This window comes from Haematobia irritans, chromosome 2, assembly GCF_050003625.1.
Source record: "Haematobia irritans isolate KBUSLIRL chromosome 2, ASM5000362v1, whole genome shotgun sequence".
NCBI lineage: Eukaryota > Metazoa > Arthropoda > Insecta > Diptera > Muscidae > Haematobia > Haematobia irritans.
Window position 1 is genome coordinate 129,143,533 of NC_134398.1, and position 17,536 is coordinate 129,161,068.

The following is a 17,536-nucleotide window of genomic DNA, read 5'->3' on the forward strand; positions in this document are numbered from 1 at the left end:
GCCAACCATGCCCCTCCCTCTCCCATTCTATGATGAATGGTATACAAATGCTTGAAAGTGAAATTAACTACAAATTTTTTCATAATTTGTTTTCTTTATTTGCAACTAAAAACAATATACCATAAATTAATTCCAGTTGAGAATTTTCAAAGTTGAGTTTTAATTAAACTAAGAATAAAACATAGTTTATTTTAAAAACTAGAAAAAAACGAACTTATCGATGTTTGGGTTATATTTAATAAATATTACCATGTGATTTTATTTCTATATAAGGACAATGTGGTATTTGTTTACTTAAATGGTATTATATAACAGTATGTTGTAGATATAACAATTTCGGGTTTTTTGTTGTGTTTTTTTTTTTATATTGTGAATTCTAATAATGTATAAAAAGTATATTATAATAAGGACTAAAGATCGAATGAAGATCACAAAAAGTTCAAATTTGATTTGATTTATTACAAAAACAAAAAAGAGCGTAATTATTTTGGAACCATAAATAACGATTTCAATGGATTACAGATGTGGCATACATGTACATTAGATAGGAAAAGTCATAATAAATTATTACAAAATGGATGTTTGTTTGTTTGTATCCTTGAAATGGGCTTAGTATTTAATTCGTGCGTTGTTCTTGCTTTTGTTCTTTTTAAAGCATTTCCGTTTTGTGCTCTAATCAACATTTTTATAGCATAATTTTAATTTCGTTGGTATATGTTCTTGTAAACTTTTGAAAACTCATTGATTTAACTGAAAGCAACAATATTCAATATTTTTGTGTGTTGATTTTTTTATCATCATATAAATAATTTTGTTTGTAAAATTTTTAAAGTTGCATGGCAACTTTTTTTGTTCAAATAAAGCTACAAAGCGCTCGTCTTCTCTCTCATCTAAGAATATATTGTGAGTAAATATATGTATTGGTTTTGTTTGTTGTTAATAATTTTTGGTTTTCAAAAGCCTAAAATTAGGCCAAAAAATAGTAGCAATAATAATAGTGATTTTTTTGAGGATTTATTTTTTGAAAAATTTTCGCTCTTCTCTACATAATATTATTATGTTTAAATGATTAAGTCTTCTCTACAGAACATATTGTGTGTTTCTGTCAAAAAATCAAACTTTAAAAGTTTGAACTTGCAAATAAATTAATGTTTCTTCGTATTTGCATGTTTTTTTCTTTTTCGTTAACTATTTTTTTAGTTGTATATAACTATGTAAACCTAACTAGAGTAAATAGGGATACGATTAGGAGGAAGTGGGTGGATTGGAGACATATCAAGATGCTATTTTTTAAAAATCATAAAATTCATTACTTTTACTATTGAAACGTCGTGTTAATACATAAACCACAGCTTCATATGTCGCCATCAGAATAGCAGTATTTGGTATTTGTCTCACAAGTTGTGTAGCTAAGCCTCTGCAAAGAAATGAAGGAAAAAACATAAAATTAGTATTAATGTTTATTGGAAAATATTCACAAAATATTAATTTTTAATATTTATTGAGTTATATTAAAGCATAAATAACACTACAGGATGATGGATGTACACCAAACCTAATTTGCTATTTTTAATTTATACTAAAAATATCCTCGTAATTGAAACAAGTAAATCCAGAACAGAAGTAAAATTGCTTTTTCCCTAGCGTCATGGGGTTTAAATTTCAAAATTTTTATTGATTATATTCTCAAAAAATTTGACACTCCGTTAGCTTTCTTCGAGGAGATGAGAAGAATATTATTTATACAGCAGAGGTAACATTTCACAGCAGATGTAACAATTATCTCAAGGGCCTTATACAAATACAAACATATAAGAGGAAATTATGTGGTACGCACTAACTGTCGAGTCTGCCATTAGTAACACATCAAATAAAAATATGATGATATCCAATATAAGAGATATTGAGAACATATCATACGAAATTTAAAATAATGCAGATACGAAGTCACACTGGAATACCAGACATTGCCCTATGCATCAGCAAGGTTTGCTAACTCTGCTCCAGTCTTCAAACGTACGACCTCAAACGATAAGATACCATTCGAATAATGTTGAACAATCTGATCCAAACATACAATGTGAAGTGGGCGAACTATCACCATCAATACAATATTTAATCCTGGCAAACAAATAGCTTTATAACCATCTGAAAACCGAAGATCATCTATCATCGTAAATCAGATTACAATTAGGACCACGGTTGCCATTCGTACCAAAAAAAATCTACCAAAATTTCAAGAAAATTGAACCAAAAATCTATTAAATAATAAAAAAAAACGTATTTTGAAGTTTGTCAAACTTTTATTCCAATAGAAAATTTTGTCAAAATTTTATTTCTATAGAAAATTTGGTAAAAATATTATTTCTATAGAAGATATTGTCAAAATATTATTTCTATAGAAGATATTGTCAAAATATTATTTCTATAGAAGATATTGTCAAAATATTATTTCTATAGAAAATTTTGTCAAAATTTTATTTCTATAGAAAATTTTGTCAAAATTTTATTTCTATAGAAAATTTTGTCAAAATTTTATTTCTATAGAAAATTTTGTCAACATTTTATTGCTATAGAAAATTTTGTCAAAATTTTATTTCTATAGACAAATTTGTCAAAATTTTATTTCTATAGACAAATTTGTCAAAATATTATTTCTATAGAAGATTTTGTCAAAATATTATTTCTATAGAAGATTTTGTCAAAATACTATTTCTATAGAAAATTTTGTCAAAATTTTATTTCTATAGAACATTTTGTCAAAATTTTATTTCTATCGACAATTTTGCCAAAATATTATTTCTATATATATAGAAAATTTAAGTACTATTTATATTACAATAAATAAATAAATAAAATAAAATAAACTGAAGTACTAATCTAAGAAAATCCATAACAATAAACTATGAAGGTCGTAAAAAACCCAGCGCCTCTTAGTTGTAGAGAAAGATTTTGCAAAATCTATCAAAACAACAAGAATTCTACCAATCTACCAAACAGTAAAAAATGTACAATTTTTGGTAGAATTCTACCAACTGTGGCAATCGTGATTAGGACATAGCAATCTAACCCATCGTCAAATGTTTAACCCATCACGAGCAGAATAATGTTCACTATGTAAAGGGTGATTTGTTAAGAGCTTGATAACTTTTTTTTTTAAAAAAACGCATAAAATTTGCAAAATCTCATCGGTTCTTTATTTGAAACGTTAGATTGGTCCATGACATTTACTTTTTGAAGATAATTTCATTTAAATGTTGACCGCGGCTGCGTCTTAGGTGGTCCATTCGGAAAGTCCAATTTTGGGCAACTTTTTCGAGCATTTCGGCCGGAATAGTCCGAATTTCTTCGGAAATGTTGTCTTCCAAAGCTGGAATAGTTGCTGGCTTATTTCTGTAGACTTTAGACTTGACGTAGCCCCACAAAAAATAGTCTAAAGGCGTCAAATCGCATGATCTTGGTGGTCAACTTACCGGTCCATTTCTTGAGATGAATTGTTCTCCGAAGTTTTACCTCAAAATGGCCATAGAATCGCGAGCTGTGTGGCATGTAGCGCCATCTTGTTGAAACCACATGTCAACCAAGATCAGTTCTTCCATTTTTGGCAACAAAAAGTTTGTTAGCATCGAACGATAGCGATCGCCATTCACCGTAACGTTGCGTCCAACAGCATCTTTGAAAAAATACGGTCCAATGATTCCACCAGCGTACAAACCACACCAAACAGTGCATTTTTCGGGATACATGGGCAGTTCTTGAACGGCTTCTGGTTGCTCTTCACTCCAAATGCGGCAATTTTGCTTATTTACGTAGCCATTCAACCAGAAATGAGCCTCATCGCTGAACAAAATTTGTCGATAAAAAAGCGGATTTTCTGCCACTGATTTTGGTAATAAAATTCAATGATTTGCAAGCGTTGCTCGTTAGTAAGTCTATTCATGATGAAATGTCAAAGCATACTGAGCATCTTTCTCTTTGACACCATGTCTGAAATCCCACGTGATCTGTCAAATACTAATGCATGAAAATCCTAACCTCAAAAGAATCACCCTTTAATAATGAAGTAGTAATGTGAAAGCGATTCCGAGGGGGAAAGAATACCCCGGGGTGAGATAGTACAGGTATCGTCAACTGTGACGGATTCCGGCACGTGACATATGGATGCAGTGTCAGGTGCATAAAGCATTTTCCCATCCTCACCCACAAAAAAATGAAACTACCACATAGTTTTCAACTGCAGCACAATGAATGCAGTCCCAATATACCTCCTTGGAGAAATTTGCCTCCCTGCAAATTCTACTAATATCCCTGAAATACTAACACTCCTAAAACTTTGCAACATTTTTCAACTTATATCTTTGAGTTTAAATAAGCATATTAGGTTCAAAACCTTGTTGTTAGAACCTACTTATTTTTTATATTTATTTATTGTGATTGTAAATCTTGTAATAAATTAGTAATGAATTATTAAAATTATATAAATAAAAGAGAGTAGAATTTTCGTTTTATTTGACATGATTTTTAAAATTGAATTAAATTTTCCAAAAATTTTAAATTATGATGTATTTTCACTTACCTATATAACCCAGGTCTACCCTCTTCCTTCCAAACTGTGTGTAATGTTTGCCAAAATTTATTATATTTATTACCCTCTTCACGTAAACGTGTTCTCGCTACTTCATGCGGATAAGCAATACAGGAGGCAACAGTCTTTGAAATGGCACCAGCCATCATAAACTCAAGAAAATCCCTAGATGACTTTGTGGTATCACCACCACGTTTATTATGTCGTTCAATCTGCAATATAAAATATAAAGTTTTTCTTTTGCCATTGCAATAAGTTTTATTGGAACTTACCAATTTCGATTTGATGAACTCGTAGATTACAAAATGTATCATCGTTTCGCAAATTCCAAAATAACTGGCAGTGATGCCTTTGTAAAAAGCTGCAATACCACCTTGAGCATAAACACGTTGTATACATTGTCTAACGGTCATTTTTACTTTTGAATTATAGTCCAATTGCAAACGTGTTTTCACAAACCAAATAGGATTGGTTATGGAAGAGGAAACAAAACCGGCACTAGCTGCACTCATAATATGAACTTGTGGTGAATCTGGTTGTATTAATCTATGTATACATGTTTTTTTTTAGAGGGAAATAATTTTTGTTATTAGAAATATTAATTCATAATAAAATTTAAGTAATTAATAGATAATTGGACTATGAATATAGATTGGATAATTCTTACCCTAATTTATTGAGGAAATTTTTGGTTTCAGAATATGTGCAAAAGTAGATGGCACGTGATGGCGCCACACCAACGAGATTCGGCCCGAGACCTTTAAATAATGCTCGTGGACCTTCATTTTGTACTATGTGTCTGAAACAAATGAATTATAAGATAATTATTTTTGCATAAATATGTCAAGTTTATGTAGTCCTAGTTAGTTTTTATTAAATAAAAAACAAAAATTAGAAATCAAATATAAAATAACTCAAATATATAAGTTCGAGGATTAAAAATTGTTAACATAAAAATATATATTATTTAAATATTAAATTTTTAGTTGCAAATAATTAAACTTATTGGTTAATAACCTGCGTTCGTAGGCATTTGAGAGTAGTAATCAATTCCTAAATTTTTATATTTATATATCAAATGGTTTTTGTAACGTAGTCTACATATAGTAGTAAGATATATACTTAGTAATAAGGTGTAATAATGTCAAGTTTTTGCAGTCCTTGATTGTAGTCCTAATTATTTTTATAATTTTAGTAAATTTAATGTAATTCTTTATTTTGAGTATCCCGTATATGGCCATTTCGGCTTGGTTGTAAAATGAGTTAAATAAATAAAAATAAATAAAAAAAGAGAACCAAATAAAATAGTTTTATATAAATATATACAAATAAAACTAGGATCTCACGATATACATATTTATGTATAAGAGATCATTTAAATTTTATATATAAAAATATTTGTGAAAGTACGGCATGTTATTTTGTATAAGGTAGATTTCTTTAGATTTTAATGGAGGGGGACTTAAATCACCAATTAATTAATGTGTTTTTTTTAATAATTCTGTTTATTTGCAATCTATTTTTATACAAAACATCAAGCAAATTTTTTGTTACATATCATAAACTGAATTGTTTAGGCTCCATTGACCCTAACAATATATTCTTTAAAATATCTAATATTTACATGACATTGATAGTTAAGCTTTACTTAAATAAAAGGGAGATCAAGAACATGTCGCCTTTTCAGTCTTCTTACTTCATCGGTATCATCTAATAAATTAATTGCTAATACATTAGAGTGATAACTAATTAATGTGTGTTACAAACGAACTGTTGTTGACTGTAGAAACAAAAGCATTGTTCGATTGTTCACCACTTAGGTGAATTCGACAAATAGCTTCTAAACAAAAATTTCCTGTTGTTACATTCATGACTGTGGAGTCGGAGCCGGAGTCGGAGTTTGAAGATTTTGCTGGAGTTGGAGCCGGAGTCGTATAAATTTTGCTCGACTTTTAACCCTATATATACTCTTGATAAAGGTACAATTTTAAGGCAATATAGCAGTAGAATCTAACGTTCTGAATTTTTGGCAGCCATGTCGAGTTCGAAGATGGGTCATACCGGACAATTTTGTGATACAGCACCTACATAAAAACGCATCTCCGATTTGTTTTAAGAAAATTTTCCCAGTCTAAAATTTTCATAAGATTTGTCAGAAATTTTGAGTTATTTGAGATCCATAAATAAATGCGGAAATTTCCCGTCGGCCCAGATTTTGTATATGGAGATAATTACTTGAGAAATCTCCACATATGTTACACCCGATGTCCTTGGAAGCTGTAAATTTAAATTAAATCTCTGCCAACGTGCCATGAGGCGGTCTTTTGGGAGAAAGTTTGCCACTTGAAATTCTTTACATTAAATTAATGGCCTCTAATGTCCATAACTGATAGACCATTTATAAATCGATTTTTCACCTTTTTACGTATATAGAAACAATATTCGTAACTGTCCAGCTATTAGTGTCATCTGCTGCATAGTAGTGGTTATTTAAAATTCCGCCCGTCCTAATTTATTACAGTTTATGTTTGTTTTATATATCCGACACATTACTTTTTTTTTAAATCTAAACTTTCTATGTGATTAGCCCTACTTTTTGTGTATTTTTCTTTTTTATATAGATTTATTTTTTATAAAATGCCTATATAGACCCATACCAGGATTTTACTTAAACTTCTGGAAGCCTACACGCAAAAAAATAATTCTTTCTTCCCAAACGAAGAAAAGTATATACTTTTTGTGATAAACGTTTATTCTTTTTCAGGATGTAAAAACAATTTCATAAAGACAAACTCAAAAAAAACATTGTTTTCTTGCTAATTGCATTTTCCCTCACATCTTTCTCACATCCACGAGGTTTTTTAGTTCTTATCACCTTTTCCTGTAATACCAACAATGTAGAAGAAATTATACGATTTTATACATTTTTAAAAATTTTTTACTTTTCGCCTGGACGGAGAATCGAACCGCGGACCATGCACTTTGTATGCCAACACACTAACCACTGAGCTATGTACCTGTTATGGTCATCAATAGATAAATATCCATATAAGTTATATTTATATAGCATAGCTTGCGGCGCCCACGAACCGAATAAACAAAGTTTATTTAACAGAAACAAATATTTAGTTTGGCACCGTGGAGCAGTGGTTGCTACGTCCGACTTGCATGCCAAGGGTCGTGGGTTCGTTCCCTGCTTCGACCAAAGTTTTTTTTTTCGTTTTTTTACATATGAAAAATGTTCAACATTACATTGTTCAACATTACATTGTAGTATATTAAATTTTGAACTGTAAAATGTGTCTTATTAAAGACCTAAAGTCAGAAAAGAACAATGTTTGATATAAACGAAATGGACTGTGTTGTTGTTTCACAAATAACTTTATTATTGAAAAAATAAAAATTTTGTAACAAACGAATTTTTTTGGCGATAAAAGTTTAAAATTTTCGAAGCAATTCAAAAAACTAACAAAAGGAAAACGTTTTCGGTACACGTTTTCCAAACGTTTTTTTTTTCTTTGAGTGTAATTATTTTTTGAAATTTTGTGTTTTTATAAATTCATATTCTGGAGATTGTTATTATCTACCCGTATTTTGATGTGGTCTCTATATAGTCTTGTGTCATATTTTAATTTATTGGCCTTACATTAAAATGTAGAGTTCTTTACATCCCTAAAAGGCTGAGATTTGTCGTCGAGTCGTATCAAAATTTAAAATTAGAGTTCTTTTGGACAAATATCGGTCTATTTTTGGAACACTGCACCTTAAAATTACTATTGGAATATTGTTAAAATGAGATTTAGGTACCACCTGGAGCCGACTCCGGAGTCGAGGCTAATAAGAAATGCTGGAGTCGGAGTCGGAGCCGGAGTCGAGCAAAATTGACTCGACTCCACAGCCCTGGTTACATTACTGCAGTAACAAAGCGAAATAGAAATAAGATTAAGGGACTTGTAGTTATATGAAAAGATGATGTACAGTGGGAGTAAAGATGATTCAATTTGTAAGAGGAAAATTCGTAAATGTTTTCTCCATAAGGAGTTATCTATCCCAGCCAGATCTATACTAAAGGCTGTGCAAAGGTTCATTCGCCCGAAACATGTACAGTCTAGGCGTGTATAGATTTGTATCTGGCGTTTTCTTTTCAATGACTATTAATCAGGTTCCTTAATCTAATTGGTCCATAAAAGCTCGAATAATAATTGTAAAATTAAGAAATTTCAAACTGTTTGTAACCCCTATCCTATTAGTATATCGAAAAAATAAACTCATAATAAAATAACCCATAATTGATGATCAATGTCTCCAAAAATCGACCTTGGTGCAATCGATATTAATTTTTTTTACAAAGTAGCAATGATTATCAGCTTAGTTGAAAAGACCCTGTTTGACCCATACACGCAAAAAACTAATTCTTTCCTCCCAAACGAAATTTTAGACAAACAAAGTTCGTTTCTCATTTGCTTTTCGCTGTAAGGAAGTGTATTTGGAAGAAAAGTATATACTTTTTGTGATAAACGTTTATTCTTTTCCAGGATGTAAAAACAATTTCATAAAGACTAGCTCAACAAAAAAAAAAACATTATTTTCTTGCTAATTGCATTGTCCCTCACATCTTTCTCACATCCACGAGGATTTTTAGTTCTTAACACCTTTTCCTGTAATACCAACAATGTAGAAGAAATTATACGATTTTATAAATTTTTAAAATTTTTTTTACCATTCGCCTGGACGGAGAATCGAACCGCGGACCATGCACATTGTAAGCCAACACTCTAACCACTGAGCTATGTACCTGTTATGGTCATCAATAGATAAATATCCATATAAGTTATATTTATATAGCATAGCTTGCGGCGCCCACGAACCGAATAAACAAAGTTTATTTAACAGAAACAAACATTTAGTTTGGCACCGTGGAGCAGTGGTAGCTACGTCCGACTCTCATGCCAAGGGTCGTGGGTTCGATCCCTGCTTCGGCCAAAGTTTTTTTTTTTGCTTTTGTTTTTTTTACATATATTCCAGATATATTCGGAAGATTCCGAAAAAATGTTCAACACTACATTGTACTATATTAAATTTTGAACTGTAAAATGTGTCTTATTAAAGACCTAAAGTCAGAAAAGAACAGTGGTTGATATAAACGAAATGGACTGTGTTGTTATTTCAAAAATAACTTTTTTTATTGAAAAAATAAAAATTTTGTAACAAACGAATTTTTTTGGTGATAAAAGTTTAAAATTTTCGAAGCAATTCAAAAAACTCTAACAAAAGAAAAACGTTTTCGGTACACGTTTTCCAAACGTTTTTTTCTTTGCGTGTAGGGACCACTATTCGAATTAAATTCAAATTATTTTCCCATTAGTTTTGGAATAATACAATTTGAGAGAGGCGGCTACAATCTTAGCGATCACCATTAGATTGAAGAACATTTTTTCCCAGCCAGCATTATTTTGAGATCTGAGAACAAGGAGATAGTTGCATTTTACACGTTTTAGAGCGGGTTCATCATGCGCAGTCTACACGATCACTGTCCATTCGACTTTGGAATGAAATAATGGTGTAACGTTTCATCCATATTACCCCTCGGGTTTATTATGCTCCGAGTCAAAGGTGAGCTTGTGCGGAGATCATTTCGTAAAAAAATTAATCATATTCGCCTGATTTGGCTTCGTGGTACTTCTGGCCATAACTCAAGAGACCAGAGAACACGTTTCGAGTCGATTGAGGAGATATAAAATCTGTATCGAAGAATTTAGGGTTGATCAACATCCTTTTTTTTGAGAATTATTTATTCTTTTCATCTATAACAAACTCTTTTTCTGAGTACTACAGTATGCAAAATCCGTATTCGTACACCCGCGAGGAAATAGGAAAATCGCTATAATTTTAAGGTGTGTAATACCAAAACCAAAAATTTTTTCATATTAATATTGTTTATGCAAAATACAAACCATACAAAAACCAAGTAAGGAAAGTCTAAAGTCGGGCGGGGCCGACTATATTATACCCTGCACCACTTTGTAGATCTAAATTTTCGATACCATATCACATCCGTCAAATGTCTTGGGTGCTATATATAAATGTTTGTCCCAAATACATACATTTAAATATCACTCGATTTGGACAGAATTTGATAGAATTTTACAAAATCTACAGACTCAAAATTTAAGTTGGCTAATGCACTAGGGTGGAACACAATATTAGTAAAAAAATATGTGAAACATTTAAATCTGAAGCAATTTTAAGGAAACTTCGTAAAAGTTTATTTATGATTTATCGCTCGATATATATGTATTAGAAGTTTAAGAAAATTAGAGTCATTTTTACAACTTTTGGACTAAGCAGTGGCGATTTTAAAAGGAAAATGTTGGTATTTTGACCATTTTTGTCGAAATCAGAAAAACATATATATGGGAGCTATATCTAAATCTGAACCGATTTCAACCAAATTTGGCACGCATAGCAACAATGCTAATTCTACTCTCTGTGCAAAATTCTACACTCTTTGCAAAAGCTATACATGGGAGATATATCTAAATCTGAACCGAGTTCAACCAAATTTGGCATGCACAGCTACAATGCTAATTCTACTGCCTGTGCAAAATTTCAACTAAATCGGAGCAAAAAATTGGCCTCTGTGGTCATATGAGTGTAAATCGGGCGAAAGCTATATATGGGAGATATATCTAAATCTGAACCGATTTCAACCAACTTTGGACTCATAGCTACAATGCTAATTCTACTCCCTGTGCAAAATTTCAACTAAATCGGAGCAAAAATTGGCCTCTGTGGTCATATGAGTGTAAATCGGGCGAAAGCTATATATGGGAGATATATCCAAATCTGAACCGATTTCAACCAAATTTGGCACGCATAGTTACAATGCTAATTCTACTCCCTATGCAAAATTTCAACTAAATCGGAGCAAAAAATTGGCCTCTGTGGTCATATGAGTCTAAATCGGACGAAAGATATATATGGGAGCTATATCTAAATCTGAACCGATTTGGCTGATATTTTGCAAGATTTTCGAGATTCATAAAATATTTGGATGTACGGTATTTCAAGAAAATCGGTTGATAAACACGCTAACTATGACCAAATCGGGGATAAATATATATGGCAGCTATATCTAAATCTGAACCGATTTTTTCCAAAACCAATAGCAATTGTCTCTGTCCAAAAAAACGGCCCTGTGCCAAAATTGAGGACGATCGGACTTAAATTGCGAGCTGTACTTTGTGCACAAAATTACATATACAGACAGACGGACGGACAGACAGACAGACAAACAGACGGACATCGCAAAATCAACTCAGAATTTAATTCTAAGCCGATCGATATACTAAAAGATGGGTCTATGACCACTATTTCTTGGCGTTACATACAAATGCACAAACTTATTATACCCTGTACCACAGTAGTGGTGAAGGGTATAAATATGGCACCGTATTGCATCAATTCTAATGTAGATGGCGCGTTTTTCATTTTATTTGAAACAAAATCCGTATTCGCACACAATAACATATTTAAAAAAAATTATTTTACAATATATTATAACTAAAGTTAATATTTTGTTGGATATCCTTTTTGTTTTAGAACTGCATTTAGACATCTTGGAGTGGATTCGACAAGTTTGGATGTTAATTCTGGGGATATTTGATCCCATTCAGTTTTTAATGCTGTTTTGAGGTCCTTTACGTTTCTAATATCGTATTTTTTTAATTTTTCTTAAAAATTTACCATTGGTTCACAATAGGATTGAGGTCTGGGCTTTGGGGTGGTGTCTTAAGATATTTTGGACAGTTGTACAGGATCCAAAGTCTGGAATCTAGAGCGGTGTGTTTCGGATCGTTGTCCTGTTGGAAGATAAAGTTCTGGGACAAACCTAATTTTACGGCACTCTGTTTCAAGTTTTGCTTCCAAATGTTTATATAATCCTTTGCTGTCATTATTCCATCCACAAAATTAAGGTTTCCAACGCCTGCTGCGGCTTGAATGTACGAATGCTTGAATGTACGAATTAGGTTATGGCGTGATAAGCATGTATTTTTCTCTCGCCAAATTTTTATGCGTCCATCGTATACTTTGATGTTGAATTTTGACTCATCAGTAAAAATAACTCTTTTCCAGAAGTTAAAATCTTCATTTTTGTATTTTTTAAAGAATGTAATTCTCTTTTGCTTATGAAGCCTGCTGATAATAGGTTTTCTGACAGCATACCGGCTCTTAAATCCACATTTTTTTAAATAATTTCTCACTGTCTGGAGGGTAACACGTATTCTAAAATGTTTTTCTAAACTTACAGCCAGTTATACCTCATTTACTGTCGGATCGATGCGAATTTGATGGCGAAGGAATGAACAGTGTCTCCTTGATAGCTTGGAACGGTTAACTTTTCGACGTTGTTTTTTTTTCTGGCCACAAGTTTTGAATTTTGAAATAATATATTGTATTGTAGAAGCACTGCGCTTCATTAATTTTGCGATCTCACGTAAAGATTTTCCACTTTTATGCAGATCTATTACAATTTTTCGTTGTTCGTCCGAAAGTTCGCTTGATTTTTTACCTATATCGATTTTCGCGTGCTACTTGCAGAAACAACACTAAATTTGATTTATTGCGATAACACAGGGCTCTATAACCAAAATGCAAAACACCGAAACAAAGTTTTGTTAAAAACTCCCATTAGAATGAACAGTAAAAACAGGGATGTCAAGTGTACGAATACGTGTTTTGTTTCAAATAAAATGAAAAAAGCGCCATCTACACTAGAATTGATGTAACACGGTGATATATTTTTTTGTGTCGTTTGTATTTTGCATAAACAATATTAATTTGAAAAACTTTTTGGTTTTGCTATGACACACCTTAAGTTTATAGCGATTTTCCTATTTCATCGAGGGTGTACGAATACGGATTTTGCATACTGTACCTCTAAACATACTAAACCCCAAAGAAGTGGTAGTTCTGTCTGGAAACTCGTTCTAATCCCAACGGTTTGCTTCAACTGTATTTTCAATTCGCAAAATTCCTGTATGTTTTATTTCATGTTAGCCTGATACCGAAACGGGCAATCCGGCTGGGATGTTTTATTTATTTTTTTTATTTTTAGTAAAGCCATCTATGTGTCAATAGATATGAATATTACATCATGTGATCAGAAAAACGGAAGTTTGAGAACACTTCCGTTTTGTTGGGGAAAACGAAATACATCATTAAATCCCAGCAAAAAATACTTCAGCAGTAAGAGTTTAGTTGCGCTTTTTGGTATACGATAAAGTAGGCAGTGCATCCATACTGCATGAATCGGTGGCAATAACGTAAACGAGTAATAAAAATAGTTTATGATCATTGGTTTACGCTATTGCAACCAATTCATGCAGTATATGCATGAAAGGTAGTGCTGTTTTCCTTCATGCCAACAATGCTATACTCAAGATTATATATCACTTCTGAGCCGTATTTCTATTAAAATGTATGTAGAATATGTAGAAGCTGCTCTAAATCGGGACATCGCCCACAAAAATCAGCACTGATTCGGTTGTTTTGTATGCAGTTGGTACTGCATCTCTACTTTACAATCCTACTGAAATAGTGCTCCATTTTTTGCTGGGATTCTATTGCTTTCAGATAAACTAAAGATTAGTTTTTGGACATTAAATTAAACAATACGGATCGGAGTTTGTTATTTTTTATCAAACAACGGGTGATCCCAGTCAGATTTCGTGTACATTTTTCTGATATACAACACACACAAAAACTGTATCGAGGAACATATGACAAAGTATTATATTTTTATAAATATATAAAGTGTTGTAGTTGTGCATAATTCTATGATATATTAAAAAAACATTTTTGACATACTTAAGTGATTATTAGTATATTACGAATCAATGACCTACCTCAAACACTGTATTATACTCATACTTTTTGTGGATGTTGATGAGATGCCGCAGTGTGATATCGCCATTATCTGAAAGTACATAATATTATCGAATAATTCATACAAAAACTAAGATAATGAAGAACATAGATTCATTGTTAGTGAGCTACATTTGGGTTTTTTATTTGGTAAGTTTGAAAATACCAACTAAGAAAATATATAGACATTGACAATTTAAAGTTGACGTAACTTTCTAAATGTAAGATCGGTCTATATGGAGGCTATGCATGGACCGATACACACAATATTTAGCACGCCTATTTGTGGAACTACAATTCCTCTAGATTTTGAAATTCAATGAAATCGGATATAAATTGCGGTGTCTAGGAGCCATAGAAGTAAAATCGGAAGATCGGTTTATACTATAACATGGACCGATTCACACAATATTCGGTACATCAATTTATAGAACAAAAGCACCTATACGTTCTGAATTTCATGCAAATCGCATAAAAATTGCGGAGTCTAGATGTCTTGAGCATCGGTTTTATGTGAGCTATATCAAAACCTGGAACGATGTAGTCCATCTTCGAAGATAAAAGACAAAAGAGTCCGGGCAAAATTTCAGCACTATACACTGAAAAAAATATATATTTACGCCATATTAAAGATTACGCAACCTACAAAGATGAGCAATTTACAAAATAACAGATTGGCTGATAAGACCCCGGTCTAACAAAGAAAAACACATTTTTTTGATAAAATTCGTTTTTATTATTCAACATAGTTCCCTTCAAGAGCGATACAACGATTATAACGACCTTTCAATTTTTTGATACCATTTTGGTAGTACTCCTTCGGTTTTGCCTCAAAATTGGCCTCAGTTTCGGCGATCACCTTTTCATTGCAGCCAAATTTTTTCCCTGCTAGCATCCTTTTGAGGTCTGAGAACAAGAAAAAGTCGCTGGGGGCCAGATCTGGATAATACGTTGGGCGGGGAAGCAATTCGAAGCCCAATTCATGAATTTTTGCCATCGTTTTCAATGACTTGTGGCACGGTGCGTTGTCTTGGTGGAACAACACTTTTTTCTTCTTCATATGGGGCCGTTTTGCCGCGATTTCGACCTCCAAACGCTCCAATAACGCCATATAATAGTCACTGTTGATGGTTTTTCCCTTCTCAAGATAATCGATAACAATTATTCCATGCGCATCCCAAAAAACAGAGGCCATTACTTTGCCAGCGGACTTTTGAGTCTTTCCACGCTTCGGAGACGGTTCACCGGTCGCTGTCCACTCAGCCGACTGTCGATTGGACTCAGGAGTGTAGTGATGTAGCCATGTTTCATCCATTGTCACATATCGACGGAAAAACTCGGGTGTATTACGAGTTAACAGCTGCAAACACCGCTCAGAATCATCAACACGTTGTTGTTTTTTGGTCAAACGTAAGCTCGCGCGGCACCCATTTTGCACAGAGCTTCCGCATATTCAAATATTGATGAATGATATGGCCAACACGTTCCTTTGATATCTTTACGGCCTCTGCTATCTCGATCAACTTCATTTTACGGTCATTCAAAAATCATTTTGTGGATTTTTTGATGTTTTCGTCGGTAACCACCTCTTTCGGGCGTCCACTGCGTTCACCGTCCTCCGTGCTCATTTCACCACGCTTCAATTTTGCATACCAATCAATTATTGTTGATTTCCCTGGGGCAGAGTCCGGAAACTCATTATCAAGCCAAGTTTTTGCTTCCTCCGTATTTTTTCCCTTCAGAAAACAGTATTTTATCAAAACACGAAATTCATTTTTTTCAATTTTTTTCACAATAACAAAAGTTGCTTCACAAAAGACGCTCTATCTCCCAAACTAATTGACTTACAGACGTCAAATTTTGACACGAATCATTTGAAGGTTGGTACTGTATAAAAATGATAGGTATTTAATACTAGCGACGCCATCTATGTGTCAGACCGGGGACTTATCACCCAACGTGTTATATACCTTTATAGTCGAAAATCGACATTACGATGTGTTACAAATTTTTTATACCCCTATCACCATTCTTGGTGGGGGTATAATGAAGTACACAATTTTACTAAATTAAAACTATGCAACTTTAAGAGCCAAGCAATTTGTTAGTTGAATTAAATCATTTTAATTCATGGTTGAAGTAATTTTAATTAAAAATCAATTGGATCCATTAATATGAATTTCACAGAAAAATAAAAAAATCAATTAAAAATAGAGTTGATAGGAAATAATTAGTTTCTATATACAGTAGCGTTCAAAACGGAGCACAACTTTTATAATTTTGAGTTAATGTGCCTTTAAAAATTTTTGCAAACAAAATGAAATTTTCTTTTTTACATTTTACTCGTTACGAAATTCTAACAAAACTGCTGTGCAAATTCATTAAAAAATAATTATGAAAGTTGGAATGAAAAATTTGTCAATGCTATGCTATAATGTTACTAATGCAACTACAATCGGAAAACACATAATAAAGTGCTGATTCAAATGACTTCAGTCAAATTACTTTTATTTTATTTTTTACCGACTATTTTTTATTTATTTGGCTTGTTTTAACTGAATTTGTCAAAAAATGTGAATAAAATCAATTAAAGTTTTAGTTGGATCAATTAAAAAAATAATAAAAAATATACTTTATTTAAAACAATTTTGATGTCTAATTAATTCCGTGATTGTAACTATCATTTTCTTGATTAATTAAATAACATTAAATCAATGAATTAAATTACTTTCGTAATTAAATAAGGTTTTTTTTTTGTTCATAACTGTACCAAATAAAATACACCAATGTGAAGGAAGGTAATTGCGAGTAGAAAAAGAATATGACATACAGCAGATGACGGATATAAGAAAAATTTGTTTTCTAATCGGAAATTATTGTACATAACAATGAAGGGTATAGTGTTCTACTACACTTTCTACAATATTTGCTTTTTTGTTAGCTGATATGTGCTTATATCCGTCATATACTGTTCTAGAGCATGTATGAAGATGGAGAAGGAATAAAAACAAAAAAGATATTGGT

General features: G+C 32.1%; 1 protein-coding gene across 4 annotated transcripts in view; it reads right to left on the reverse strand.

Moving 5' to 3' along the window:
- Nucleotides 1-214: 214 nt before the first annotated feature.
- The window catches only part of Rim2 (replication in mitochondria 2), a 60,500-nt gene continuing 43,178 nt past the window's right edge, over nt 215-17,536 (reverse strand). For all 4 annotated transcript variants that reach the window (XM_075296151.1, XM_075296152.1, XM_075296149.1 and 1 more), the window contains exons 4-8: nt 14,494-14,564; nt 5,253-5,384; nt 4,858-5,131; nt 4,577-4,797; nt 215-1,417 (exon numbers count right to left, since the gene is read on the reverse strand). In XM_075296151.1, coding sequence (XP_075152266.1) covers nt 1,291-1,417; nt 4,577-4,797; nt 4,858-5,131; nt 5,253-5,384; nt 14,494-14,564 — 825 coding nt within the window. In that variant the 3' untranslated portion in view covers nt 215-1,290. The remainder of the gene's footprint in view (nt 1,418-4,576; nt 4,798-4,857; nt 5,132-5,252; nt 5,385-14,493; nt 14,565-17,536) is intronic.